This window comes from Peromyscus maniculatus, chromosome 1, assembly GCF_049852395.1.
Source record: "Peromyscus maniculatus bairdii isolate BWxNUB_F1_BW_parent chromosome 1, HU_Pman_BW_mat_3.1, whole genome shotgun sequence".
NCBI classification, from domain to species: Eukaryota; Metazoa; Chordata; class Mammalia; order Rodentia; family Cricetidae; genus Peromyscus; species Peromyscus maniculatus.
This window is the reverse complement of record NC_134852.1, coordinates 62,042,882-62,069,445: the sequence shown is the minus strand read 5'-3', so window position 1 is coordinate 62,069,445 and position 26,564 is coordinate 62,042,882. Positions and strand designations below refer to the sequence as shown.

Genomic DNA, 26,564 nt, shown 5'->3' with positions numbered 1-26,564 from the left:
AGAGAAGGTTCAGAGGTTAAGAGCATTAGCTGTTCTTCCAGAGGTCCTGAGTTCAATTCCCAGCACCCACATGGTGGCTCACCACCATCTGTAATGAGATCTGGCATCCGGCATCCATGCAGACAGAACACTGTATACATAATAAATAAATAAAACTTTAAAAAAATAATACAAATGGCCAATACATTAAAACTGTTCAACATTTTTATACAGCAGAGAAATGCAAATCAAAACTACAATAAGTCAGATTGTTTTTCATCACAAAAACAAGCAGCAAATGCTATTGAGAATGCTGAGGTTAAAAAAAAAAGATTATACAGCAACACCAAGTCCAAGACTCTTCTCAGCCAAGCCAGTAACATTGAGAGTGGGAACAAGCTGAAGCAGCAAAGTGCCCCTCCTGTGAAGGTCACTGCCTCCATTAGGCTGCAGATGCTGGGATGAGACCTAGTCTGAACCTCTTATCACACAGACTTTACTATAAAACACATCCAAGCTTACTTGAAATCTAGCATGCTTTCATGTCTGATAAGAATTCTAATTAAAATTTGAAAGATGGCAGTTGGGGGGGCAAGTAGATCTCAGTGACTTTGAGGTTGAGTTTTAGGACAGCCAGAGCTATACAGTGAGACCTTGTCTCAAAAAAAACAAACAAAAAACCCAAACCAAAACAGAACAAAACAATCTGAAACTAAAAGTCAAACAGAAAATTCCAGGATTTTTGAAGCAGTAAAAATCGTGGGGCAGGAGAGCCAGCTCAGTGGCGAGGGACCTTACTGGAGCTCCGGGTTCAATTCTCGGGGTTAACGTGGCAGCTCACAGCTACCTGTGCTTCCAGTTTGAGGACATCTACACAATGAAAATAATCTTCATAACAGAAAACCAAAACATTTTGAACTTTAGTGCAAAATTCAGTGAGCTGCTTGCCACTGAGACAAGAAAAATACAACTGCTTGAAGCCTCTCAATTTCCAGTCAGTTTTCACACTAGTTTTTTAAAGTGGCTTAAGAGGAACCCTACATTCTCTGTATCCACTACAACAAGCTAAGCCCCCACACAATGACAGTTATCTAAGCAAGCAGAGCCAGACTTCAGTTTCAGGACTGTAGAGTTCTACAATTCCAGACTGGCAAAAGAAAAAAGGTAGGGATAGTGGTGGCTCACGCCTTTAATCCAGCACTCAAGAGGCAGAGGCGATCTTTGTGAGTTCAAGGCCAGCCTGGTCTACAGAGCGAGCTCCAAACAAACAAAAGTCAGACTTTAATAAAATAATAATAATAATAATAATAATAATAGTAGTAGTAGTAGTAGTAGTAGTAGTAGTAGTAGTAATAAATCCTCAAAACTTAACGTCAGATGGTATTCATCACCAAATTTAACCCTTAGGAAATAAGATACAATTTTCCTAGTGTTAGGAAAGCAACACTCAACAAGATTACTCATCAAGTAATTAGGCTACTGTTAAAGCCCTAGCACACAATGCCTGATTTAACACCACTCAGTTCTCTATCAGTACTTATTGATGACTATTTCTTGTAAGTCAAAAAGGAACCATTTTATATTAGCAAATCTATAATTAACCTATCAGAAAACAAAATAAACAGCAGCTTTTCCAATTTTTATTATCTCATTTTTAAAATTTTATGTGTATAGGTGTTTTGCCTGCAAATACATCTGCGTACCACATGAAAGCAGTGCCTGCAGAGGCCAGAAGAGGGTGTCAGATTCCCTGGAACTGGTGTTGCAGACAGCTGTCAACCACCAAGTGTGTGCTGAGAATCAAATCTGGGTCCTCTAGAAGGGCAGCGTGTGCTCTTAACCACTGAATATCACTTTGCCCCAACTTTTCTGATTTTTCATCCTTAACCCATGGTCCACAAAATTGGTTCTCAGACCTGTTTCAAAAAATGGAGCGCAATTAAAGACACCCAAGGTTTACCTTCAGCCTCCCTTTACACATGTACACACATCTGAAAACAGACACCACATAGGTACATACGTACATACATGCAAAACAAAACAAGACAAATAATACTTTGGGACTGGAATTGACAGTGGGTAGAAACTGCTGGAAACAAAACCAAAGATACAGAATACTACTTACTGTACAGTAACTATGGAGCCTGAGTTATCACAAATTATCTACTCAGAAAGTGGATCTATGATAATCCTCAAACCATGAGGATTATTTCTTCTTATATTAACAATGCAAAAAGTTACTTTCTGAAGTAGGAGAAAACCTTTAAACAACCACATGCACAGAATTTTCATTTATAGTATTGAGTGCCAACCTGGAACTCGGCATAGTGCTTATGACAGTTTTCATTTGGACGGACACAGCTTCAATATTATGCTAAGCTTTGTGTAAGCAACAGGAGGCTAAGGCCGTAACAGCCCACCACCCACCAACGTGCTATGGTCAGATTGTACTAGTCTTGTACAGGTGACCACAGTGAAGCTGCTGTGAGTTCATGACTGAAATGGCTAACTTTAAATGTATCATTTTCCATAAAAGCCCATTTTAAGGATAAATGGAAATTTCTAAGCTATAAAATTCTTCAAGTGTAATATTCTGAAATGAATCAACTGCAGAAGCCTTTTATGGGCAAAAGGTAAACTACTAAGACCCAACAAGCTGAGTTCAACCCCTCAACCCATTGCTGGAGGGAGAACAGATTCCCCAACGCCATCCTCTGACCACCAAACCTATGCTGAGAATATACATACACCGACAAAAAAACATTTATAACTGAGATCAAAGTGATTATATTATCTAAGAAATAAGGCAACAGTTCTATTCCCATTTCTCTGCTGCTGCTTGAATCCAAACAGTAGATTTTTTTTTTTTTTAACAAAATGTTATTTTAAGTGTATGAGTGTTTGTTTGCCTGCATGCATTTCTGTGCACTTCTTGTGTGGCTGGTACTTGAGGAGGCCAGGGCATTGGATCCCCTGCAACTGAAGTTACAAACAGATGTAAACCACCATGTGGGGGCTGAGAATCAAACACGGGTCCTCTGGAAAAGCAGTCAGTATTCTTAACCACTGAACCATCTCTTCAGCCCCAAATTTAGTAGTTTGTTTTTTTAAACATACAGACTGAATTAAAGATCTCCCAGCATCCATCCATCCATTCATCCATCTTTCTTTCTTTTGAAAGTTATATTGTTTAGGGCTAGGTGTGTGGACACATGCCTTTAATCTCGGCACTTGGGAAGCAGAGAAATGCAGATCTCCATGAATTCAAGTCTAGCCCGGTCTACAAACTGATTTCCAGGCCAGTGAGACCCTGTCTCAAAATTAACAAAAAGTTTATTGTATAAAGGAAAGTACATTACAGAAAAGACAAGCATATTTTAGTATATCAAAGCCATGTCATTAGATAATGACAACAGAAGCAGACGCTGTCTGGGTAGCAAAGGCATAGACATGAGATCCTGGTACCAGATCTCAGGACATAACACCAGCCTTGCATCAACCTGTATTCATTCAAACACTTAGCAAAATACGTTCGGCTGTGGAGGGAGGAGGTGGTAGCACGGATTGGTAAGAGTCAGTGTGATAATAACACAAAGGAAATAAGCAATGAACAAATTCTATGACATAAGAATAGCAGGAAATAAAGTAATAGAAAGACTGAGGGGCAGGATCCCACAGAGCCTTCTAAGCCTAAAACCTTTATACTGAACTCAGTGAAACGAGGATTTCAGCAGAGGAGTGACATCACTGACTCATGTTTGAGTAAGATCCTTCAGGCTGCTTATGTTAATAACAAATGCAGGGGCTGATGGTTCTCAATAATTTAGAAGAGATAATGGTGACTTGTATTGGCAGTGGGTATGGTTAGATTCTAGATACTTTGAAGATAAGATGATTCTAGAGGAATCAAGGATGACTATAGAACAGGTGTAGAAAGACTTGAGTTCAACTTGAGTCATGTTGAGTTTAAGATGTCTGTTAAACATCCAGTGAAGACAGCAAAAAAGCAGCTGAATATAAGCCTGCAGAAGTCAGGAGAGAGGTACAGACAGGACATTTAAAGCTCTACCACCAGAGTGAGGAATCAAAGTGCCAAGAACTAATCAGGGATTCCAATATTAAGAGGAGGAACCTGCAGAGACTGAGCACAAGTACCTAGGAAATAGGAGGAAAAGAACAAAGTGTGGTTCCCTGGAAAGAGCATCAAGCTGGCAGCAGCCCACTGTGTCAGATGTCGAAGCCAGAACAAGGAAGAGACAGCAGCCACCAGCTATTGGATTTAAACCCAGAAAGGTCACTATGACGCTGACAGAAGCAGTTTTCAAAGAATGGTAGAGGGAAGGCAAGAAGTGCTGAAGATAACAAGGACAGACTGCAGTCTCAAGGAAGTTTGTTGCAGGAGGAAATGGGGTGGTGCAAAGAGGGAAGTGCAGTTGAAGCTTTTAAAGGCTGTCTTAGGGTATGTTTTATGTGCCACGGCAGCAGTCCAGTAGGTAAGAGAGGAAATGGCTGAGACGATAAGCCAGTGTAAGTTAGAAGCTGTACGCTCCAGTGGAGAAACTCTTTAGGCCAAGCAGAGGTAGTTGAGAAGTAGGAGGCAAATGCAGTGACAACAGGGAGGCACACCGAGCAGGACAGGCTGCAGAAGCACTCTTGGTTCAGACAGCTCTACAAAGCAAACAGCACAGGTGTGCAACACCATCTTACTGACCCTTTCATGCAGAACTCTTGTGTTACAGGTGCTCTTCCCTGTTTCCACACAGTCAGACCACAAAGCCCTACCATCTGCTAGCAGTACCCAACCTTACTTTAGGGGCTTTTTCTTTAGAACTCTTCCAGCCTGTTACCTGCTTCTGTGAAGGTGACCCTCAGACCCTTGACTCAACATATGTGAGATTCACCAGTAAAATGTGGCAATCAGGAAAGTGTTAGTGAGCTATCAGTCACATATTTAGACTTCTAAATGTCAAAAGGCTCATTTATAGGATCACATCAAATTTTACATGTAAAAATGAAACACACTTTTCACAGGAGACTTTGACTTATGTAGAACAATACAAATGCTCATACTACTTACCAACAGTGGTCACAGGAGGCTGGGAAGGGTACTGGGAGCTTGTTGTGGCAGGGTATGGGCCAGCAGGTGGGTAAGGACAGCCAGGATAAGCACTACAGGAAAGAATATCAAATATGAAGATGACCCAACACTGCAGTACTATGAGAACCCCACTGAGGAAGTTAAGCTTGACATATTACATTCCCAATTCATGAACTTACAGTTTTAGAGATGAAGGTGTTTATTCAAGGAACAGTATATGCAAATTACACTAATGACACTGGGTTTACAGTAAACTGTAGGGCCAAGCATGGCAGTGTGTGCTGACAATCTATGAAGGAGGCTGAAGCAAGGGGGTGCTTTGAGTACGAGTCAGGGGCTGGGGAGTGAGCTCAATGGTTAAGAGTGCTTACTGTTCTTGCAGAGGACCCAGGTTCGGTTCCCAGCACCCACATGTTGCCTCACAGCCACCAGTAACTCTAGCTCCAGGGGATCCAACACCCTCTTCTGATCTTTGTAGGTACCAGACATTCATATGGTGCACAGAGACTCATGCAAACAAATCACTCATACACATTTAAAGAAAAAAAAAATCAGGTGTGGTGGTGGTGGTGGTGCATGCCTTTAATCCCAGCACTTGGGAGGCAGAGGAAGATGAATCTCTGAGTTTGAGGCCAACCTGTTCTACATAGAGAACTCCAGAACAGCCAGCAAAAACAAAGAGATGAGGCTAGTTTGGGCTACATAGTGAGACTCTATCTCAGAAAACGAAAAACAAAGAAGTCAACCTCCAAAACAGCCTGACAATGTAGCTCACACCTATAATCTCAACATTTGGGAGGCTGTGGTGAATTCCAGACCAGCTGGAGAAATGGTTCAGTTGTTCTTGTAGAAGACCCAGGTTCAATTTCCAGCACCCACAAGGTGGCTCGAAACTGTCTGTAACTCCCGTTTCAGGGGATCCAAAACACTCTTCTGACCTCTGAGCACCAGGAATGCAAGTGATGCACAGATATACACATGAGAAAAATACTCATACACATAAAATAAACACACCTTTAAAAAAATGTGAGCTCCTATATCAAATAACGCCCCCCCCCCCCGCCCCCCAAATAGTAAATGGTCAAATGTTCTTGCTTGGCTCTGATTATATACGGTTACCTTCACAGAGGCAGAAACTACTACAATATTCCTAAGGACAAGACCCCAATAATAACAGAAGAGTAACATTTTCTATTCTGATTTCTAGTCTATTAGAGACTGACAGTATTTAAATTTTGTCTGGTGCTTATTGGTAACCTTCAAAACTTTCAAACATTTAATCTGAAAGCAAATCTTTACAAAATTTAAAAAACTTGTTTATGGGTAGTTTGTGTCATTTGTGTATTCTAAAAAATAGTCTTAAATTTGGGTTCTGGAAAATCCAAAGTTTCTTTGTAAAGATTTATTTGTATTTATCTTACTTAATGAGACGGGGTCTTACTATGTATCCTTGGCTAGCCTGGAATTCATAAAGATCCACTTGCCTCTGCCTCTGGAGTGCTGACGCCCAGCTATTTTTACTTTATGTGTGTACATGTGTGGGTGCCAGTGGAGGCAAAAGGGAATGCTGGACCCCTTGCAGCTGGAGTTCCCAGTTTGTGTGCTGGAAAACAAACTCAGGTCCCTCGGGAAAAGCTGAAAGTGCATGTAACCAATGAGCTATTTCTCTAACTTCTCAAAAAGGAAAAAGCAAGTATTTCAAGGCCCCAAACCAATCAAGATCACTGTCATTACCAACCCCAACCCATCACCTCTCTCTCTCTGGTAAATAAAACAAATCTGCATTTCTCTAGACAACCTAAAACTATTTTGGAATTGTATGCATACCATCTACCACAAAATGCCACCAATAAGCCACAAATGGCAGCCTAGGCCTATAATTCAAGGCCGAACTAGGATTATGAATCTACAGAGCCAGACCTACCTCAAAGAACATCAATAAACCAACCTTTAACTGAATTTCCACTAACTTTATTTAATTCCCCAGTTATCATTATTTTGATTCCAAACATAATAGAATTTTCATTACCTGGGATTGGGAGGGTATCCAGATGGATATGCGGAGATTCCACTCGGCATGCCTGGCATGTAGGAGGCTAAAAATAATTTTTAACATTTGAAAGTCATACGCACAGTCCTAAATATAAAGGCTGTAGAGTAATATGCATCACTGTCAAACCACAGCAAAATTCCACACCAAGAATCCAATCTCAGGCTCAAAACAAAACCAACATCAGCATTTCTTTAACGAACTAACAGTTCTTTAAGGAATAAATATTTTGAAGTCATTTAATTCCCAAATCATTAAACATGAGTGACAACACTCATGCAAATCCCAACAAGAAATGACTGGCAGACAGGTCAATCTGGTCAGCTCTATAGCCTCATATTCATCTGTAATTTAGAAAGTAATGCTGGCCCCAATTTGCTCTAAGACCTGCTACTTAGGAGGTAATCTGCCCTTGCATCTACAAAATTTTGGGACATTGAAGACCATGTTGACTAAAGATTTGCACTGTTGGTTTTGTTGGCTTGTTTGAGAACCTGACACTCCAAATCACTGTAAGAAATCCTATAAAAAAACTTACATCCACACTCATCTAGACCGGTTAAAAAAAGCTTGGAAATGCTAGGGGGAAAAGGTAAAAGTCATTAGCCTTTAAGAATGCTTCATTTATTCAAACCCACATAAGTTCAGTGGTGCCACAGGCTAACTTTGGCTTTGATGGAAAAGGACTTGCCCTCAGAGTCAATTTTACTCCAACTTTCCTTATTAGATACAATGGTGAATCAGCACTTAAGCCAACAAACAAATGTTTTATTGCCTTCTATGTGGCAGGAACAGGGATTTGATGGAGGGGAGATGGACAAAGGGAAAAAGAAAGAAGAGAAGAGAAGAGGATGATAAGAAGGGAAGGCACTAGACGAGAAGGAATCCTTGGCCACATATTGCTGGAATCTAGTTGGGGCCATAAAGAGTCACAAGTAGCTATGTTCTATTAATTGTGCCGACAGGGAAAGCAGAGTGCTACCTATGGGATTATCCAGGAAAGGAGCTAATCTAAATCTAAGAGGTAGAGTAAACAGAAGTGATCTAGTAGAGGAATGGCAGATGACGCTCAAGAAAAAGAGACATGGAGCCTTCAAAGAATGACCTAGAGGACAGAATATAAGCAAGTGGGAGAAGTACACTGGGCTGCTATCAACAACAGGCTTGGAAGCCTTTACCAGCCCAACATATCAGAGTTCATGCCTTCTTGTTAGGATGTATCAGTAGATGCTGGAATACTTTCCCTAAGTATAATAAAGGATGAAATTCAGTATTTAATTAAAAAACAAAAACAATCCCCTCCCAAAGCTCCCAAAATGTCACAATTCCATTCCACACATAGATGCTTTCCAAGCAGGAAGCACAGTTGACATTTATGAGTATCTCTTAGAAAAGGCGATTCCACTGTTAAGTATTAGCAACACACAAGGTCAATATCACTCACTTCCATACTAGTTTTTCCAATGTACACACCAATATCTCAGAGTAGTAACTTCTTCATAACTATAAGCAATTTTCTTTTTTCTTAAAAACTGGTTACTTCAGGGCCTGGAGAGATGGCTCCATGTGTGTGCTTGTACAAACACACACACACACACACACACACACACACACACACACACACACAGAGTTTGAGGGGCTAGAAAAATGGCTCAGTGGTTAAAAGCAAGTACTGCTCTTATAGAGAACCCGAGTCCTACTCTTAGTACCCACACTGGACAGTTCACAAGTGACTGCAACTCCAGTTACAGGGGATCTGATACCTCTGGCCTTCTTAGGCACCTGCACTCACGCGCAAATACCCACATAAACACACGAACAGAGAATTAAAATAAATCTTTTTAAAAAATAAAGTTTGGATATAATGCTGGCTTTAATTTTAAGTGTCTGAGTGTCTTGCTTGGAATTACTTATGTGTTCCATATGCATGCCTGGTGCCTGCGGGGTCAGAAGAAGGCATTGGATCTCCCAGAAGTAGAATTATAGATACTTGTAAACTTCCATGTGGGTCCTCTGCAAGAGCAACAGTATTCGTAAGTGCTGGGCTGTCTCTCTGATCCCATAATGCTGACTGTTTAAAGACTCAGTGTCTCTATGGTGCCCAGACAGGTACTGAACTACTAGGCTCACACAATTCTCTTGGCTAAACCTCCAAAGTCTTTGGAACTACAGGCACACATTATTGGTTTTTTGTTTTGTTTTGTTTTGTTTTTTGGTTTTTCGAGACAGGGTTTCTCTGTGTAGCTTTGGAGCTTTGGTGCCTGGCCTGGATCTCATTCTGTAGACCAGGTTGGCCTTGAACTCACAGAGATCCACCTGGCTCTGCCTCCCAAGTGCTGGGATTAAAGGTGTACACCACAGCAGCCTGGCTATTTACTTGTTTTTTTTTTTTTTTTTTAACAATGTCTCGTGACATGACTCATTATTCAAAAATTACCCTGAGAGAGATAAAAAAATGTTCTAAGTAATGATTTCTCAGTCATTAAATATTTATTCAAATATGTATCAAAGCCTCTTGGCTATTACTTAGGATGTGTATGGGCACAATCCAGACCTTTGTTTATAGACATACTTGATGATAATGTTAATGTCTAAAATGTTATTAAAATTGGACTAGATGGACAGTAGAGTGGTCTCTTAGTGATTTACTTAAACTAGCTCTTCAGTGCTTGATGAGACTGAGTGCGAAACTTGACTGCAACACTGACTAGTGTGGTTTCCTTCCGGAATACTACTGTACTTCCAAAACCAATGTGAAACTGAAAGAAATACAGAAATGTTCCCTCTGTCTTAAGTGGTAACTAAATCTGAACAAATAAATGAGGGGATCAGAGTAGAAAATATTTGGCACTTTAAACTTAAAACATTCAGTCAATAGGACTTACTAAGACAGAAACAATCACTAACATCCTTAACAGAGGAAGCACTGTCCTAAAGGCAAGTTTACTCTGGGAGGGACAGGAAGGAGAGGAAAGGAGTCACTTCTTTTACATTCCCATTCTGCCCATGGATCAAGACACTCTTCAGGAAAAACAGATTAAAAACAAGAGAATGAATGACTTTAGGCAATGGAGATAAAGCTCAGTCTTCAAAGAGAAGTTTGTCAGAATCACAGCTTAAAACGCCATAAAAACAGTACAAAATGAAAATGTCCAAACAAGTAAGTACAACCAACTCCCAATTACCCAGGATGATTCTGAAGTAGCAGCAAGAATCATTTACATAAACAGAACAGGGACAGAGCTGTCCCAGGGGCGGACCAGTACTGTCCCCATGCCCTCATCCTTCCAACAAGGTAGTCACAAATTGGCTGTACCGTAGAGAAGCACCCCAGAGCTAGATGTCCAATTGTGTATAACCAAAATATCTCAAGGAAATGAGCCAGTTCACTGCAATTAATTCTCTACAACACTGATTCTGGAGTCATAGAGATACCTCAGGCTACCTTTCAAATTACATCTGCTTTCTAGGTAGTCAAATAAGGCTTTTCCATGGCATGCATAATTTAAAACTTCTAGCTCTATTTGGCATCTTCTCTTCCACTCCGGAATCCAGAACATCCACACTTTGATTTCTACCCACAGATAGAAGCCCAAATGCCAGTCTTTGGTAGGAACCTGTATATGCGGACATGGGGCCTCAGGATATCTCCCAAAACTCCACTAACATGACAAGCTAAAAAGCAAAGTAAGATATTTTAAGAGTTTTACAAGGCTTCATTTTGTTTCTGCAAATTTTAAAATGAGCTCTTAGTTGTACTTACTATTTGGTGGCCCTGTTGCTGTGTATGGTGGGTAGGATGCAGAAACAGTGGGACGGGAGAACACCGGAGGCTCCTCTCCAAATATCACAATCATGATCTGAATAAGCTCCAGCAACTCTGACCGTGGCTAAAAAAAAGGGGGGGGGGACCCCCAAGCTATAATTATTTCTCCAACAAATAGAAGAGTTTGGCTTTTTTTTTTTCTGTAGTTGTTGCTGTTGTTAGTTTTAACTCAGTCGGACAGTCATGATTCTTTTGGCTTTTTATTATTCGACATGTGTGCACAAGCACATGCACCACTGTGTGCGGAGCTCAGACGACAACTCTGCAGTCAGTTCTCTGCTTCCATCTTAACTGAATTTAGGGATCAAACTCATGTCACCAGGCTTGTGTGGCTGGCCCCAGAAATTTTCCTGAACACACCAATGTTCACATCAGACAACAGGTTACATGAGAGCACAGAAACACGTTTGTATCTTCTTTTTGGTGTTGTGATCACTTGTGAAAAAGTATAGAGCAGGCATAAGCCTTCCAGAAACAGCAACTAGTGAAGATCACCTCAGTAAATGGACTGGGCCAGCTCAAGGCCAGGCTCTCACAAGCTCATTCTATCTCCGAGTTCTCCCTCTCAAGATAAATGTGATGGTTAATTTTGGTTGTCAACTTGACTGGATCTGGCATCAAATAACAGAGAAGACCCTCCCAAACAGGCAGAGCCTTCTCAGGTCAGCCCAGCTACAAAGAGGTCAGAGAGTAAAGCAGCATGGCTTTTTCCCGCCCATCTTCCACTTCTTGCTCGTGAGTGCACCTATGTATCTAGCCCACTGCCACCACCGCTGCTGCTCCCTCCTCTGACACTGGAACCCAGCTTCCTTGGCTTCCTAATGCAGACTGACGACTACTGGATCTCCACAGGCTGGGACTGACTGCTGAAGTATCCATCCTCACCGACTGAGGAGCTCCTGGGCTCTCAGCCTAGCTAGTGGACAGATCGCCACTGTTGGTTTACCCAACACCATCACACAAACCAATCTCCTAAGTCTCCTTGGTGGGGCTGGAGAGGTGGCTCAGAGGTAGCTCAGCAGTTAAGAGCACCCGTTACTCTTGCAGAGAACCTGGGTTCAGTTCCCAGTACCTACACGGTGGCTCACAACTGACCGCAACACCAGTTTCTTGGGCCCTCTTCTGGCTTCCACAGGGACCAGGCACACATGTGGTACATATACACCCAGGCAAAACATTTATATACAAAAAACAAAAATAAATCTTAAAAAAACCCTTCTTTTGTAAGATACTCGTTGTATTGGTTCTGTTCCTCTAGAGAACACCAACACAATATAGGCTTCTGGGTTATTTGTGGTACAAATGCCGCTCTGCCAGTTATACTATCAGCAGCAGAAACACAAGCTGTTATCCTTGACAGCAATTCTTTGAAGAATAAGTGCACCTTTTTTTTTTTTTTTTTGGCTTTTCGAGACAGGGTTTCTCTGTGTAGTTTTGGACCCTGTCCTGGAACTCACTCTGTAGACCAGGCTGGTCTTGAACTCACAGAGATCTGCCTGCCTCTGCCTCCTGAGTGCTGGGATTAAAGGCGTGTGCCACCATCACCCAGCAGTGTACCTATTTTTAAGAATGATATTCTACTTCTGAACTTTGTCTGTTAGATTCTGTTACAGAACCTTTTTAGCTAGTTAGTATTACAGTTCATGTCTGTCATCTTAGGACTTAAACTGAGGCAGAATGAATCTCTACAAATTTGAGGCCAGCCTGGATTACAAACAAACAAAACAAAACAAAAAACAACTACCAGGCCAGGTGGTGGTGCACGCTTTTAATCCCAGTACTCGGGAGGCAGAGCTAGGCAGATCTCTGTGAGTTCAAGGACAGCCTGGTCTACAAAGAGAGATCCAGGCACCAAAACTACATAGAAAAACCTTGTCTTAAACAAACAAACACCCAACCACCAATGAAAACAAAACAAAGGAATAAACAAGAGCCTTTTCTAAATGCCTCAGTTCAGTGACTAGTCCACTCACTGTCTAAACGTACCTACTGTCCTTGGAATCTTCTCTGAGTGTAAACTGAAGACAGACGCTAGTGAGCAGAACATACATGCAATCACTTCCAAGAACCACATAATAGCCAGGAGGTGGTGGCGCACACCTTTAGTCCCAGCACTCAGGAGGCAGAACCAGGCGATCTCTGTGAGTTCAAGGCCAGCCTGGTCTACAAAGCAGATCCAGGACAGGCACCAAAACTACACAGAGAAACCCTGTCTCGAAAACCCCCGTCCCCCCCACCCCCCAAAAAAGAAGAACAAGAACCACATAATACTTACATGTTTCCAGTCATGTAGATAAGGTAGGTAGATTTTCCCATTTGCATCCACATGCTTTCCTGTTTTAATAGTCATTGAACTAGTAGGCTTAACAAAACAGATAGGGGGATTATATGGGTATGTGTCCAGCAGCCACAGGCATATTGGAATATTATATGTATTACCTGAGAGAGAAGAAGAAACCTCAATTACTCTTTTATCATTTTGCAGGAGTATAATATATGAGGTTGAGAGCAACAAACACCATTACTACTATCACCAATGGCGTTATTTATCTTTTAAAATTTAAGATGCTTCTTAGAGCTTTCTTTGGATTGCAAGCCACACCTGAAAGGTAAAAGTGCTGACTGCTTATTGCTGGACAAGGTTCTTTTGACTCAACTTCTGCTGCTTGACTCTTGTCATTCCGCTAAAAAACCTTGCTGGCAAAGGAGAAGGAAGCCAGTCTCTATCCTCCAACAGTCAGCAGACGCCTTGATGTGTCTTCTACTAGACCCATGTTTAGGGCAGTTTCAGTGGTAATTACTCAGAATCAGTGTTGTTACCCTCTCCTCTTGGTTATGAAATAGAATCCCAGCAGAGAAATTTGACTACTTGTAGTCAAATGGAGGATCTCAAAAGATGCAATGGTCACCACATTAAACATAGACCAGTCTTTAGTGCGCTCAAATGTTCTAAGCAACCATTTTAACACTGAAGGAACTTGCACGTGCTTCACCTTTACAAAGTTTCAGCACACAGAAATATGTAAGCATGTTTCACCTAAAGAAATCCGATGCTAGTGGAGCTTCTGATTTTTTTCTCAGCCCCCAGACACACCTACAATGTGTAAGTCTAACACATAAAGCCTTAGGTTTATTACCAACATCCAGAATTCCCTGCTTTTTGGAAAAAAAAAAAATCCCTACAGTAACTTGGACCAATATGCTATGACCCATGAAGAATGGTTGAGGGAAAAAAGCAGGCTTACTTGAGATAAAATCAATATTCATACATACTTCCACAACCTGCATCCCTCACCAGATCTCATTCCCCAGTGCAATGGTGAAGTTAGTAATTAAGTTTCTGTTCATCACAGATGCTCTCAGTTAACTGTTTTTCCCCTAGGACCATGTCAGCCACAAATGACTGACAAGTGTCATTATCCCTGTGATATTCCTATATGCCTTTCTCCTATTTAATCTCACAGCACAGCAATCACAGAAATGCTGTGTAATGTCCCCCACAGGATCATGTTCTAAACTCTCGTTTCCCAGATGATGGCAATATTCTGGGGCCTAGGTCACAGAACTAGGTCATTAGGGGAGGGCCTCTGAAGGCTGTACTGGCCTCTGGCCCCAGCCCCTCTCTCTGGGGACATATATGTCCTAGCTAGCCACAAGAAATAAACAAACACAACTGTCCCAAAGCAGAATAGGCTCTTAAGAAACTGAATGCTTGCTCATCATTTAGTACTTAGCAGAGAGTTGACCGATAAACAGAGACTAGTCATCCAAATGCATCACTACCAATAGTATAACCATAAAAAACAGGTGCCTTTTATTGTACATCCAGGCTGCGTGACAAGCCTTACATTTATCACTTCCATCAACTGTCATACTTGAGCTAGGTACTATTCCATTTCCCAAATGCTGTGGATGTCCATGGTCACAAAATTCAGACTGCATAGCAGGAAGTCAAATCTAATTCTGTCCCAACTTTAAAGCACCACCTTACCGCTACACAGTACAGCTTCTCATGGTCAGAAAGATGCGAATGGTGAGAAAGGCTGAACTAGCAGACACCTAAGATCCCTCTACAGCGCTATGATTCCATGAAACATCAAGTTCCATCTGTATTGTGGGGCACTTGTTTGTTGTTATATCTTGACATAGAAGTTAAAACAAAACAAAACAAAACTGTAAGGTAGTGTTGCTAAATAAAGTTGAATTAGAACTGAAGTTAAAAACCTCTGTTTTGTCAAGAAGGCCATTAGAGAGTAAATTCAATGTACTTTTAACTCCTTGGCAGCATGTTCTTGTCAGCAGATACATCGATCATGAAAACATAAACATGTTCTTTACCTCTGTAACGCACAGGAATTGTTCCAGTGAGGTTCACCAGCTCCCTGGAACTGCCATCATTAAAAACTGAAAGGAAAAAACAAAATGTAATCATGAGCATTTTTGTAGTTACTCTTTCAGAAATACCAGTTAACTGTGAAATGAGGTTAACTTGTCAGTGTTCAATAATAAAACTCCTTTGCTGACTCACTTACGTAAAAAGCTTTGGGTTACTTGTGAAACTGGATCTGAGTACTGTATTCCCAAATACGAGCTTTTGGTCTCCAGCTAACACGATTCTAAGCCCATTTAAAAATCACTCCAAAGAACCAGGCAGTGGTCATGCATGCCTCTTAATCCCAGCACTTGGAAGGAAGAGGCAGGTGGATCTGAGTTGGAGGCCAGCCTCGTCTACAGAGTGAGTTCCATAACAATAAGGGCTGCACAGAGAAACCCTGTCTTGAAAAAAACAAAAACACAAAACCCACAATATTCTGAAGTTTCTGAGCTGTAGGCCTGAGATGGACGCCACTGATTATGCCAAAATCATATTGCCAATAAAGTTGTTTTTAAGAATCTCAAGAATAAATATATCAGTAAATAATAAAAGTCACCATCAAGGCTGAGTATAATTCAATGGAGTATTTGTAGTGCCACTAAAAAGGAAGAAGTCACTACCAAATGATGCCATACTAAAAACTAACCTCCCATCATTTCCTTTTAGAAACCCCCACTCACTGTGGCTGGGGATGTGGCCAAGTTGGTGGAGTGCTTGCCTAGATGCTTGAAGCCTTGGGTTCCATCACCAGCACTGCATAAATTGGGCATGGTGGCACACGCCTATAATCCTAGTGCTTGGAAGGTCAAGACAGGAGAATCAGAAGTTCAAGACCATCCTCATTTACACAGAAATCCTGTCATTCTCAATCTCAAGGTGGAATCAAAACACAGTATTGAAAATAGAGGTACCTCCACAGTTAAATACAGACATGTTCTTTCAACATGTATTTCTATTTTATGTGTGTTTTGCTTGCATGTATTTAAGTGGACCATGTATTTACGTCTCATGGAGGACAGAAAAGAGCATTGGATCCCCTGGAACTAGAGTTACAGGCTGTTGTGAACTGCCATGCAAATGCTAGGAATTAGACATGAGTCCTCTGGAAGAGCAGTATGTGCTCCTAACCGCTGGGCCATCTCTCCAACGTATCACATTTTCCTTTTTTTTCTTTTTCTTTTTCTTTTTTTTTTGTGACAGGGTTTCACTGTGTAGCCCTGGCTGACCTGGAACTCACTGTGTAGATGAGGCTGGCCTCGAATTCACAGAGATCTGCCTGCTTCCCTAGTGCTGGGACTAAAGGCATGGTCCGACACCACCCAGCTCTTTTTTCTCTTTTAAAAAAAAAGTAAGTAAGTAAGTAAGTAAGAAAGAAAGTAAGAGAGAGAGAGAGAGAGAGAGAGAGGGAGGGAGGGAGGGAGGGAGGGAGGGAGGGAGGAAGGAAAAGAGAAAAAATGAATCTTTATTTTATGTGTATGGGTGTTTTGCCTACACATGTGTCTGTGCTACATGTATGCTTGGAGTCCACGAAGGCCAGAAAAAGGTGGCAGATTACTCGGAACTGGAGTCACAGACAGTTGTAAGCTGCTGTGTGGATGCCAGGAATGGAAATGAACCTAGGAGCCTTTTCTATCTTTTGCATAATTTGTGTTAAATGCTTTATTTCTAACAATTGTTTGGAAAGAACACTATTACACAGGGCAAAGGCTATGATGTAGATTTGTAGAAGGGTACAAGGTCCACGTTGTTAAACATGCAGGCTTTTTTCTTTAACAGAAGAAAGTAGCACTTGTTTACATGGAAGACTGCAATAGATACTGTTTGATGACCTGGTGATCTCGTTAGTCTGTGGAGCCAGTTCTCACCCAAGTCACCTAGAATTCTGAGCAGTTTCTCAGTCACTAAAACTCAACCTCATGAAAGAGGTCCCATGCACTTCACAAAATAGTTTGCTATTATGCTTATTACAACTCCTTCCTCCCTAAGCCCTTGTCCTGAGCTTGTTTCTCAGTCAACAGAACCAATTCTTTTCTGTGGAAGAGGTCATAGGAGCTCTGCAAAAGACAAGTACTTTGCAAGGGAGTTTAGATGTAGTCATTCCTTAAGCTTTGTCAAGATAGTTATCATGAAGAAACTTTTTCCCAAAGTTTTACTGTATTTAAATATGTAAAAAATAAGCCGGGCAGTGGTGGCACACACCTTTAATCCAGCACTGGAGAGGCAGAGGCAGGCAGATCTCTGTGAGTTTGAGGCCAGCCTGGACTACAGAGTGAGTTCCAGGAAAGGCGCAAAGCTACACAGAGAAACCCTGTCTCGAAAAAACCAAACCAACCAACCAAACAAATAAACAAATAAATAAATAAACCCGTTGGCATCAGATTCAAGAAGTTTGACCAACCTGGCTAAGTAGTGCTGAAGCAACTTTCATTTTTGCCTCTCCACAGAACAATTTGCTGCCAGCTGTGAGGCTTTTAGGGACACCCACAAGGATTCAATATGAAACACCCTTCAAAGGCTCTCGTGTTGAAGTCTTGGTTGCCTACTGATGGGCTTTGGAGAGGTGACTGGACATTGGAACCACAGTCTCAGCAGTGAATCAATTTACCAAAATGTTCATAGTGATGACATTCCTAGAAGGCAGTGGACCAAGCTGGAATCTCTCTTTCTTTGTTCCCTTGCTTTATCAGGTGAGCAGCTTTCCTCCACCTCCTCTGCCATGATGCTTGGTCCCACCTCAGCCCCACAGTAATGGAGTCAAGAAATCATTGACTGAAGTCTGAGACTGAGCCACAGCCTCTTTCCTCTTTTAAGTTGGTTGACTTTCCCAGATAATCTTTCAGTGAAAAAGGCTGACACACGCCTTTGTTTGTCTATATGAACAAGATAGCACACACAACTACACTGACAACACCAGCTCTTCTGATGACAATTGTCTAATTCTGTGCATTTTAAAGTTAGAATGTGTTCTTGGGCAGAATGACTTATGCCTGTAATTCCAGCACTTGGGGACACTGAGACAGGAGGATCACCATGAGTTCACTGACAGCCTGAGCCATGTACTAAGTTCCAGGACAGCTTAGGCTAGAGTTAGACCTTATCTTAAAATCAAACAAAACAAAAATATTCATGGGTTGGAACATTACATTGAAGTTTAGGGTGTTGTTTGCTCTAAAAGTATTCTGATAATAGTTTAGATTGGGTTCAGTCATATAATGCCATATAAAATCTGTGTGATGATGCTAGAATCTACCAGTTTTGATTAACAGTCAGTTTTAGCATATAGTAAAAACTACACCTAAATACAGGGCTTAGTGGCACACGCCTTTAATCCCAGCACTTGGGAGGCTGAGGCAGGCTGATCTCTGAGTTGGAGGTCAGAGCCTGGCCCATTGGAGCTATGTTGAAATTAATTTTGGTAACAAGAGGAGTTTCATAAGTCAATGCAAAAAATGAACAGATATAAGGCAGACTGAAATGAAGGAGCTTATCCTGGGTTTGAGAGAGGGCTTCATCGTTCACCCTGTTACCTACCACCTCTCCATGGGACCTACTATTTTCAAAGCCCTGCAGTGAGTGTAGTTTACAAAGTCTCAGTGACAAAATCTAGTTTTCTGCCTCCAGAAGCATTCCGTGAGGACAGAAAAGACTGCTATATTTAAAAAAAAAAAACACACACAAAGTTCCAGCCGGGCCACTAAGTGGAGGCCAACCTGGGCTACAGAGTGAGTTCCAGGAAAGGAGCAAAGCTACACAGAGAAACCCTGCCTTGAAAAGACAAAAGACAAAACTCTAGATGTTACTTTTGAAGGTACAAATTTATTTTGTCTCAGTATAAATACAAACTGGCACCTAAACTAAAGACCATTAACAAAAAATTCTCTCTCTCTCTCAATATTTTGGAAAAGAAAAAAAAAAAAACCCCTCTGGAAAATAAACTAAATTATCTTTACAATTTCCTCCTATGGGCTGGAGGTATACATACTCATACAGGGTTCTGGGTTTGTACAGAAAAACAAATATCTCCCAAGCCTAAACTTGTGTAGTATTGTATCAAAGTAATCCCCCCCCCCAACCCCCAGTTGTTTGAGACAGGGTTTCTCTGTGTAGTTTTGGCACCTTTCCTGAAACTCACTCTGTAGACCAGTCTGGCCTCGAACTCACAGAGATCCGCCTGGCTCTGCCTCCCGAGTGCTGGGATTAAAGGCATGCGCCATCACCTCCCAGCTTCAAAGTAATGCTTTTTAAGACTTGGAAGTACTCAACAGACCCTTTTTTTTCTCCAGACTTATATTCTCCTGTTTCCTGACACTTTTGTTAGGTGTAAGTTCAACCCTTCAATTAAATACCCAACAAACTGAAAAGGAAAACAAGAAAATTGTAGCTATAAACACAAGGAACAAACTCAAACAGAGATGGATGTTCTTGGTGCATAAACTTACCATATGAATCCAATACAGGTTTGAGATCTTTGTACATGGCGATGACATTGACAGTTTGACGGACAGTTAGATCTCTGTATTTGTACTGAAAAAAAAATTACAAAGTTGACTTAAAACCAATGTGCATCACTTTACTGTTTGATTTTCTTTTCTTTTTTTTTCTTTTTCTTTTTTTTTTTTGGTTTTTAAAAACAGGGCTCTATGTAGCTCTGGCTGCCTGGTACTCACAGAGACCCACCTGCTTCTGCCTCCCAAGTTCTGAGATTAAAGCCTGCATAGCCACCACCAGGCTGGATTTTCTTAAGATGTTACTTTCTTTGTTAGTCTTCTTGAATCTTCTACTCCTCATTAACATCAACCGCAGGCTCTCATTTCTTTACTGCCACCTATGTGAACTCTTACTAGAGCTGCTCACTACTATTTTAGCACTTTTATTGAAGTTAAAAGACCCCATCAAAAGGGCTCAGTAGTTAAGAGCACTGGCTATTCTTCCAGAGAACCCAGGATGGATTCCCAGCATCCACATTGCAGTTCACAACATTGTAATTCAGTCCCAAGGGAGTCAATGCCCTCTTCTGGCTTCTGTAGCTACCAGGCATGGACAAAGTGCATGGACATAAATGCAGGCATTTAAAAAAAAATGTTCCCATCAAGTGAATTGTTTTTAATGGGGTTTCCTTTTGTTGCCCAATCTGGCTTCAAAATAATGATCTGTCTCAAGTCTTGAGAAGCTGGGGAATTAGACTACTCAAAGACTATGCTGCACTTTTCTCTCTTTTAATGAATTTTTTCCCACACTTCACTCATTCTCAAAACTGTAGCCTTCACTGTCAATATCCACTATGTTGCAACAAATCACTCACTGTATTGTTTCTCACCCTACTGGTCTCTTCTCTACTATAGAATGAGCACACTAGTTTAGGCACATATGGCAGAAGCTAACTGATCATAATACACTGACACGCACAGGTTGACAAGCTCTATCCATGCAAAGCTAATTGCCTTTTCTTAAAAAGCAGAAAAGCAGTTAGCTGCTGAGAATGTGACTCAGAGGTAGAGAGCTCACCCAGCATGCCTATGGTCCTGGGTTCAATTCTCTCAGTACAGGGGAAAAAACATAAATAAAAAGCAATCAGCTATTCCAACAGAGACTCTAATAACAAGCAGAAAGCAGAGCATCAGTATGGCATGGTTCTTTATTGCTAAATTATATTAATCATATGGAGAGCCCACATTTAACCTGGTATGCAGCTGATAATGACAGCCTCATCTCTATTTTAACTCATAGAACTTCTTTGTTGCAAACCTGTCCATCTGACCTATCAAAGGCCCCATTATTTATAAATGGCTTCTCACTTCATTCTCTTGGTATATTTTAACATACATGATCCTTTGAGTTAGTTTTTGGATCTAAAACTTGTGATAGTCAAGATTTTTATGTTATCTCTTCTCTTTAGCAAGTCCATTGCAGAGATGTTTGGTCATGCTTCTTCACTGGGAAGAAACATGTCTGGGTATTCCTGTGGTGTCAGCAATCACTGTTTAATGTTTAGAATGATTCTCTTTAAACCTACTACAGTTTTGGACATTCCACCATGGAGATAGTAAGATGTGATCAGATATGGATATGTTTGAAGGCAAAGCTTGTAGGATTTTTTGTGATGTGAAAAGTGGTCTCAAAGGAGCTTCTATGATTTTTGCCTCAGCAACATCAGCCTTCATCAAGATTGCTTATGAAAGTCACCAATGCCTGTTATATGGTGTGCCATGCCCAATTCTGTCTTCATTTTATTTATAAGTGGTATCTGACCAAGCTGATTTCTTCCTCTTAAAATGTGTTCATGGGTTGGTAAGACGGCTCAGCAGGTAAAGGCCTGAAAATCTGAATCCAATCCCCCAGACCCACAGGGTAGAAAGAAGGAACGGACTCCTGCAAGTTATACTCTCATGTCCATATGCTCGCGCGCGCGCGCGCGCGCACACACACACACACACACACACACACACACAAATGTAATGAAAAAGTAAAAAAACCCAAACCTACAATCTTCATTTGGTTTTTAAAGTATCAAAGCTTGGTTTCTTTCTCATCCTTTCTGTTGTTTCTCTCCTTCTAGTCAATTATTATTGAGCCACAGGACTCACTCCTTTACCTTCTTCATCTAATTTCACTTCTTTGGTGTTCTCTCTTGGGTTTTCAAATATGTCAAAACCCCCACATTACACACACACACACACACACACACACACACACACACACATATGGCTGGCAAGATGGCTCAGTAAGTAAAGGAGCTTACTGGCCAAGCTTACCACCCATGTTTGATCCCTAGAATCCATGAAAGCAGAATACTGACTTCAGTGGCTTGTCTTCTGACCTTCAAATGCTTGCCTTGGCGTTATGTGCACCAATACACAGATGCACATCTTAAAAAAAAAAAAAAGCTTTCATTCTGAACCTCTTCCATAAACATCAGACACATGTAGTAGCCCTTTCTTCAGTGATCCATGGTCAAACTCAATCCCCAGATATTTAACAGAAAATTCTAGCAATAAATAATTCATATAAGTTAAACTGCATTCTTTCTTTCTCTCTTTTTCTTCTTAAGATAGGGTTTCTCTGTGTACCCCTGGCTATCCTGAAACTCGATCTGTAGACCAGGCTGGCCTTGAACTCACAGAGATCCACCTGCCTCTGCTTCCAAATGCTGGAATCAAAGGTGTGCACCACCACCACCTAGCTAAATTGCATTTCTAAGTAGCATGGCATCTTGATGAAATCTCCAATCCCATTGTCCTGCCAGGAAGTGAGTCATCTCTTTATCCAGCATATCCATACTATATTATAGGCTACCCCACCTGTTAGTGACTGACAGGCCTAAGGTCAACTGTCCCAGTGCTTGTGTTCAAAGAACTATTTTACTCAACGGGCCGGAAGTTCAAGAGTGGTAACATCAGACACTTTATTAGAATATATTGTATAACTGGTCTACCTTATTACATTTATTATTAACCTCTTACTGTAATTAACTTGTAAGTTAAATTTTCTCATAGGGATGCATGCATAGGGAAGAGCACAACATATACGGGTTCATTATATCTGCTTTGTCTTGGAATATATCGCCTGTGGGTAGAGGAAGAGGGAGTACTGTGTATATCCAGTTACCATTTGACAGCTGCGTATCTAATGAATGTTAAATTGATCAGGAACAAAATTCCTTATCATCCTCCCAATTTTATTCTTCTCACATCCTAACCTTTGTAGCTATACTAAACCTTGGAAGTTATCCTTGAGCATCTCTCTCTCAATCCACAGCAAATCACCCTCAGCAATACCTTCAAATGTATCCAGAATCTTGGGCTAAAGAGATGGCTTAGTGCCTAAACGCACTTGCTCCTTTTGCAAAAGAACCAAGTTCAGTTCCCAAGACTCACACTGGGAGACTCAGAACTGCCTATAACTCCAGCTCCAGTGGATCCAACACCCTCTTCTGGCTTCTGTGGGCACCCACATGTACACCACATGTACATACACATACATACAGACAGATGTTTACTTAAAAATAAATCCTTTAACAAATGTATATATACTTCTACCTCCAGAATCTGACTTCTACCTTCATAGTTATATCCATGCTCTAAGCAGCAGCAGCAGCAGGCATTGTCTCACTTCCACTCTATAGTCTCAATAGAGCACCCAAGCAGTCCTGTTACAATTTACATCAACTGGGCTGGGTATTGTAGCTCATGCCTTTAGTCTCAGTGGCAGAGGCAGGTGGATCTCTGCTAGAGCTAGAGACATGGCTTAGTGGTTAAAGGCACCTTGAAGAGGACCAGAGTTCAGTTTCTAGTACTCGTGCTTAGGGGGTTCACAAATACCTGTAACTCTAACTCCAGAGGGATCCAATACCTTTGGCCTCTGTGTGCACCTGTATTCATGTGCACATACACAAACATATGCTTTTTTTTTGGGGGGGGGGGTGACAAGCGTTTCACCGTGTAGCTTTGTCTGTCTGGCCTTGAACTCACAGAGACCTGCTACTTAAGGTGTGGGCCACTACATCTGGCTCCATATACGTAATTAAGTTCAGGAGTACAATTTTAGCCTAACTGTTCACACTGTTGTATCCCAAAATTTATGGTACAATAACACCTTTTTTTTTTTTTTGAGGTAGGGTCTCACTATGAAGACCAACTCAGATTTGCCTGCCTTTACCTTCCAATCAATAGAGGCGTGCACCACCATTTTCAGCTCAATAGCAACTTTTAATGTGACCACTTTCATCTACCCAGCTAGTAGTGACTCATCTTCTATTGTAAACAAAATATTGTGCATAAAAACAGAAGGTTACTGGTATGACTAAAGCATAAAGCAAGATGGACTAACAGTAAAAATATCCTTAATTGATAAAATCACAACCAATGTTAACGAAAACCTGTTTAGGATAGGAGCTAAGATAAAGTTCAAAGGAGAAAAATGTTATGTAGTAATATTAAACTCTCTCTTTCTCTGCATGAGCCAGAATATCTCGATAAGGGTAGAGACTCTCCAATCAGATGAAGTTATTGGGCTACATCAGGGTCCTCTAAAACAGTGGTTCTCTACCTGTGGGTCACGACCCCTGGAGGGTTGTCAAATGACCCTTCTAAGGGTCGCCTAACACCACTGGAAAACATAGATATTTATGAATGAGCCATAACGAGCCAGTAGCAAAATTACTGAAGTAACAATGAAATAATTATATGGTTGGTGTTCACCACAACATGAGGAACTGTATTAAAGGGTCGAAGCATTAGGAAGGTTGAGAACTAATGCTCTAAAAGTTTAATTGGAGCTTTGAAAAAGAAATGAAGATAAACGTTATTAGATAGATCTTAACTGGGCCTAGCCCTACTCTGTTATTAGGGATAACGACAGGGAAAGAAGAATCAAGACACCTAGAAGATATGGTTAGACAAGGAAGACACAGAGGTTTGGTCTTCAAGGAATATGTGCATGAATTTACTAGAAAAAGTCTACTTTTACCAGGTGTTTGTTTTTTAAAACATAATGTTTTTTTTGTTTTGAAACAGGGTCTATATATCCCAGGCTGGTCTGGAACTCACAATCTGCCTGCCTCCGCCTCTAGAGTGCTGGGATTAAAGGCCTGCGCCACCACGCCCTGCTTATTCCTGTTTCCTTGTAAACTGGAAACCTCTTAAATCTACGATCTCTATCCTTCTTGCTTTGATAACAAGTATCAAAGCCAACTCGATGAATTGGAGAAGTTAGGGCTCAACCACATTACACAGATTTTATTAAATGTGGCAAATTATAAGAGGCATTGTGGAGTCAGGTGCCCCGTGTGACCATCAAACTAAGAAATTAATATGCAAAGTATCTAAAAGCCCTTTTAAAAATTCAAAGTAAAATCCCACAACACCAGTCAAGCGGTGAGAATTTTAAGTTCAACTCAAAGTAAACAAGCAAACAACTGAGTTAATCACAGTTAATGCATGCAATGACTCGGAATTGCAGAGTTCTCCGGGGTGGGGAGGGGCCGGCAGTCTAGATCTTCTGGCCGCTCTACTTCAGCGAGCCAATTGCACCAACAGTTCCCGAGCTCCGGCGGACCGGGCTGGGCCGGGGAGAGGCGTGCGGGGACCGGATCTGAGCAGGGGCAGCCTCCGGCCCGTAGGACCAGGCGACGGCAGGCCCGCTTGGGACGGCAAGCAGCGCCGGGCGAACAGCAGCGGCCGCGCCAGGCACGACCCCGCTTTTGTTTATGGAGGCGAAGGCGGGAAGGGCCGCTCCGCGGAGGGAAGGCGGCCTCAGCCCAGCCCACGGGGCCGCCCTTTAGGGAGCCGGCTCACCTTGGACATCATCTTCTTCAGCTGACTCTCGGACACCGCCATGGCGCGCGCCTCCGTCCCCGCAGGCAGAGGGTCAGCGCCACGGGGCCGCCCCAGGCCGCCAGACAATCGCCGCCGCCCCGCCCCCGCCAAGCAGGAAGCCGGCGCGCCGTGCTTCCGCTTCCCCCGCGTCACTTCCGAGAACGCCGCTCTGCGGCTTGAGGCTGGGCTTGGGCTTTTATCCGTTCCCACAGTTGCCGGCCGGGCAGGTACTGACGCTAAGCCTTTCGGCCGGCGGGCTAGCGAGCCTCGCCTCGCAGTGTCCCGCCGAAGCCCGGAGTCCGCGCCAATGGCTTGACTAGCTTGTGGGCATCCTGACCCCAGCAGTTGCTTTAGGCAATGATGCCTGAGGCCCCTCTTGGTGTATCACTTGCGTATGTGTTAGTTACTGTCTTTTTGTTTTGTTTTTGTTTTTAGAGACAGGGTTTCTCTGTGTAGTTTTGGAGCCTGTCCTGGATCTTGCTCTGTAGACCAGGCTGGCCTCGAACTCACAGAGATCTGCCTGGCTCTGCCTCCGAGTGCTGGGATTAAAGGTGTGCACTACCACTGCCTGGCCTCTATTTTCATATCTTAATTATCTTGTAGAATGCAAGAAGTGGTATTCGAGCTCAATTGAGTTTCTATTTCCAATAAAAACTTGTTATAGGGGCTGAAGAGATGGCTCAGCAGCTAAGAGCACTTGTTGCTCTGGCAGAAGGTTTAGGTTAAGGTTCCCAGTTACAGGGGATCCCAGTGACCTCAGTGGGCACCAGGCATGTAGGTGGTGCACGTACATACAATGCAGGCAAAACACCCATAAAATAATCTTTAAAAAAATTGTTAGTGACATATCATTTATTAATTTTATAAGCACAGTCATTGGGCTTAGTGGTTAAAAGCACTTGTTCTACAAGTATGAGGGCCAG

At 41.9% G+C, this 26,564-nt stretch overlaps 1 protein-coding gene across 3 annotated transcripts in view; it reads right to left on the bottom strand.

Moving 5' to 3' along the window:
- The window catches only part of Tsg101 (tumor susceptibility 101), a 31,538-nt gene extending 5,781 nt beyond the window's left edge, over positions 1-25,757 (bottom strand). Inside the window, exons 1-8 of one of the 3 annotated variants that reach the window (XM_076543644.1) lie at positions 25,621-25,747; positions 19,768-19,852; positions 16,009-16,124; positions 15,292-15,357; positions 13,229-13,392; positions 10,891-11,017; positions 7,107-7,173; positions 5,057-5,148 (exon numbers count right to left, since the gene is read on the bottom strand). In XM_076543644.1, the coding sequence (XP_076399759.1) occupies positions 5,057-5,148; positions 7,107-7,173; positions 10,891-11,017; positions 13,229-13,303 (361 nt within the window). In that variant the 5' untranslated portion in view covers positions 13,304-13,392; positions 15,292-15,357; positions 16,009-16,124; positions 19,768-19,852; positions 25,621-25,747. Of the gene's footprint in view, positions 1-5,056; positions 5,149-7,106; positions 7,174-10,890; positions 11,018-13,228; positions 13,393-15,291; positions 15,358-16,008; positions 16,125-19,767; positions 19,853-25,620 lie in introns of all 3 variants that reach the window. The other 2 variants (XM_042277211.2, XM_042277212.2) reach the window with 2 other exon arrangements.
- Positions 25,758-26,564: the final 807 nt, after the last annotated feature.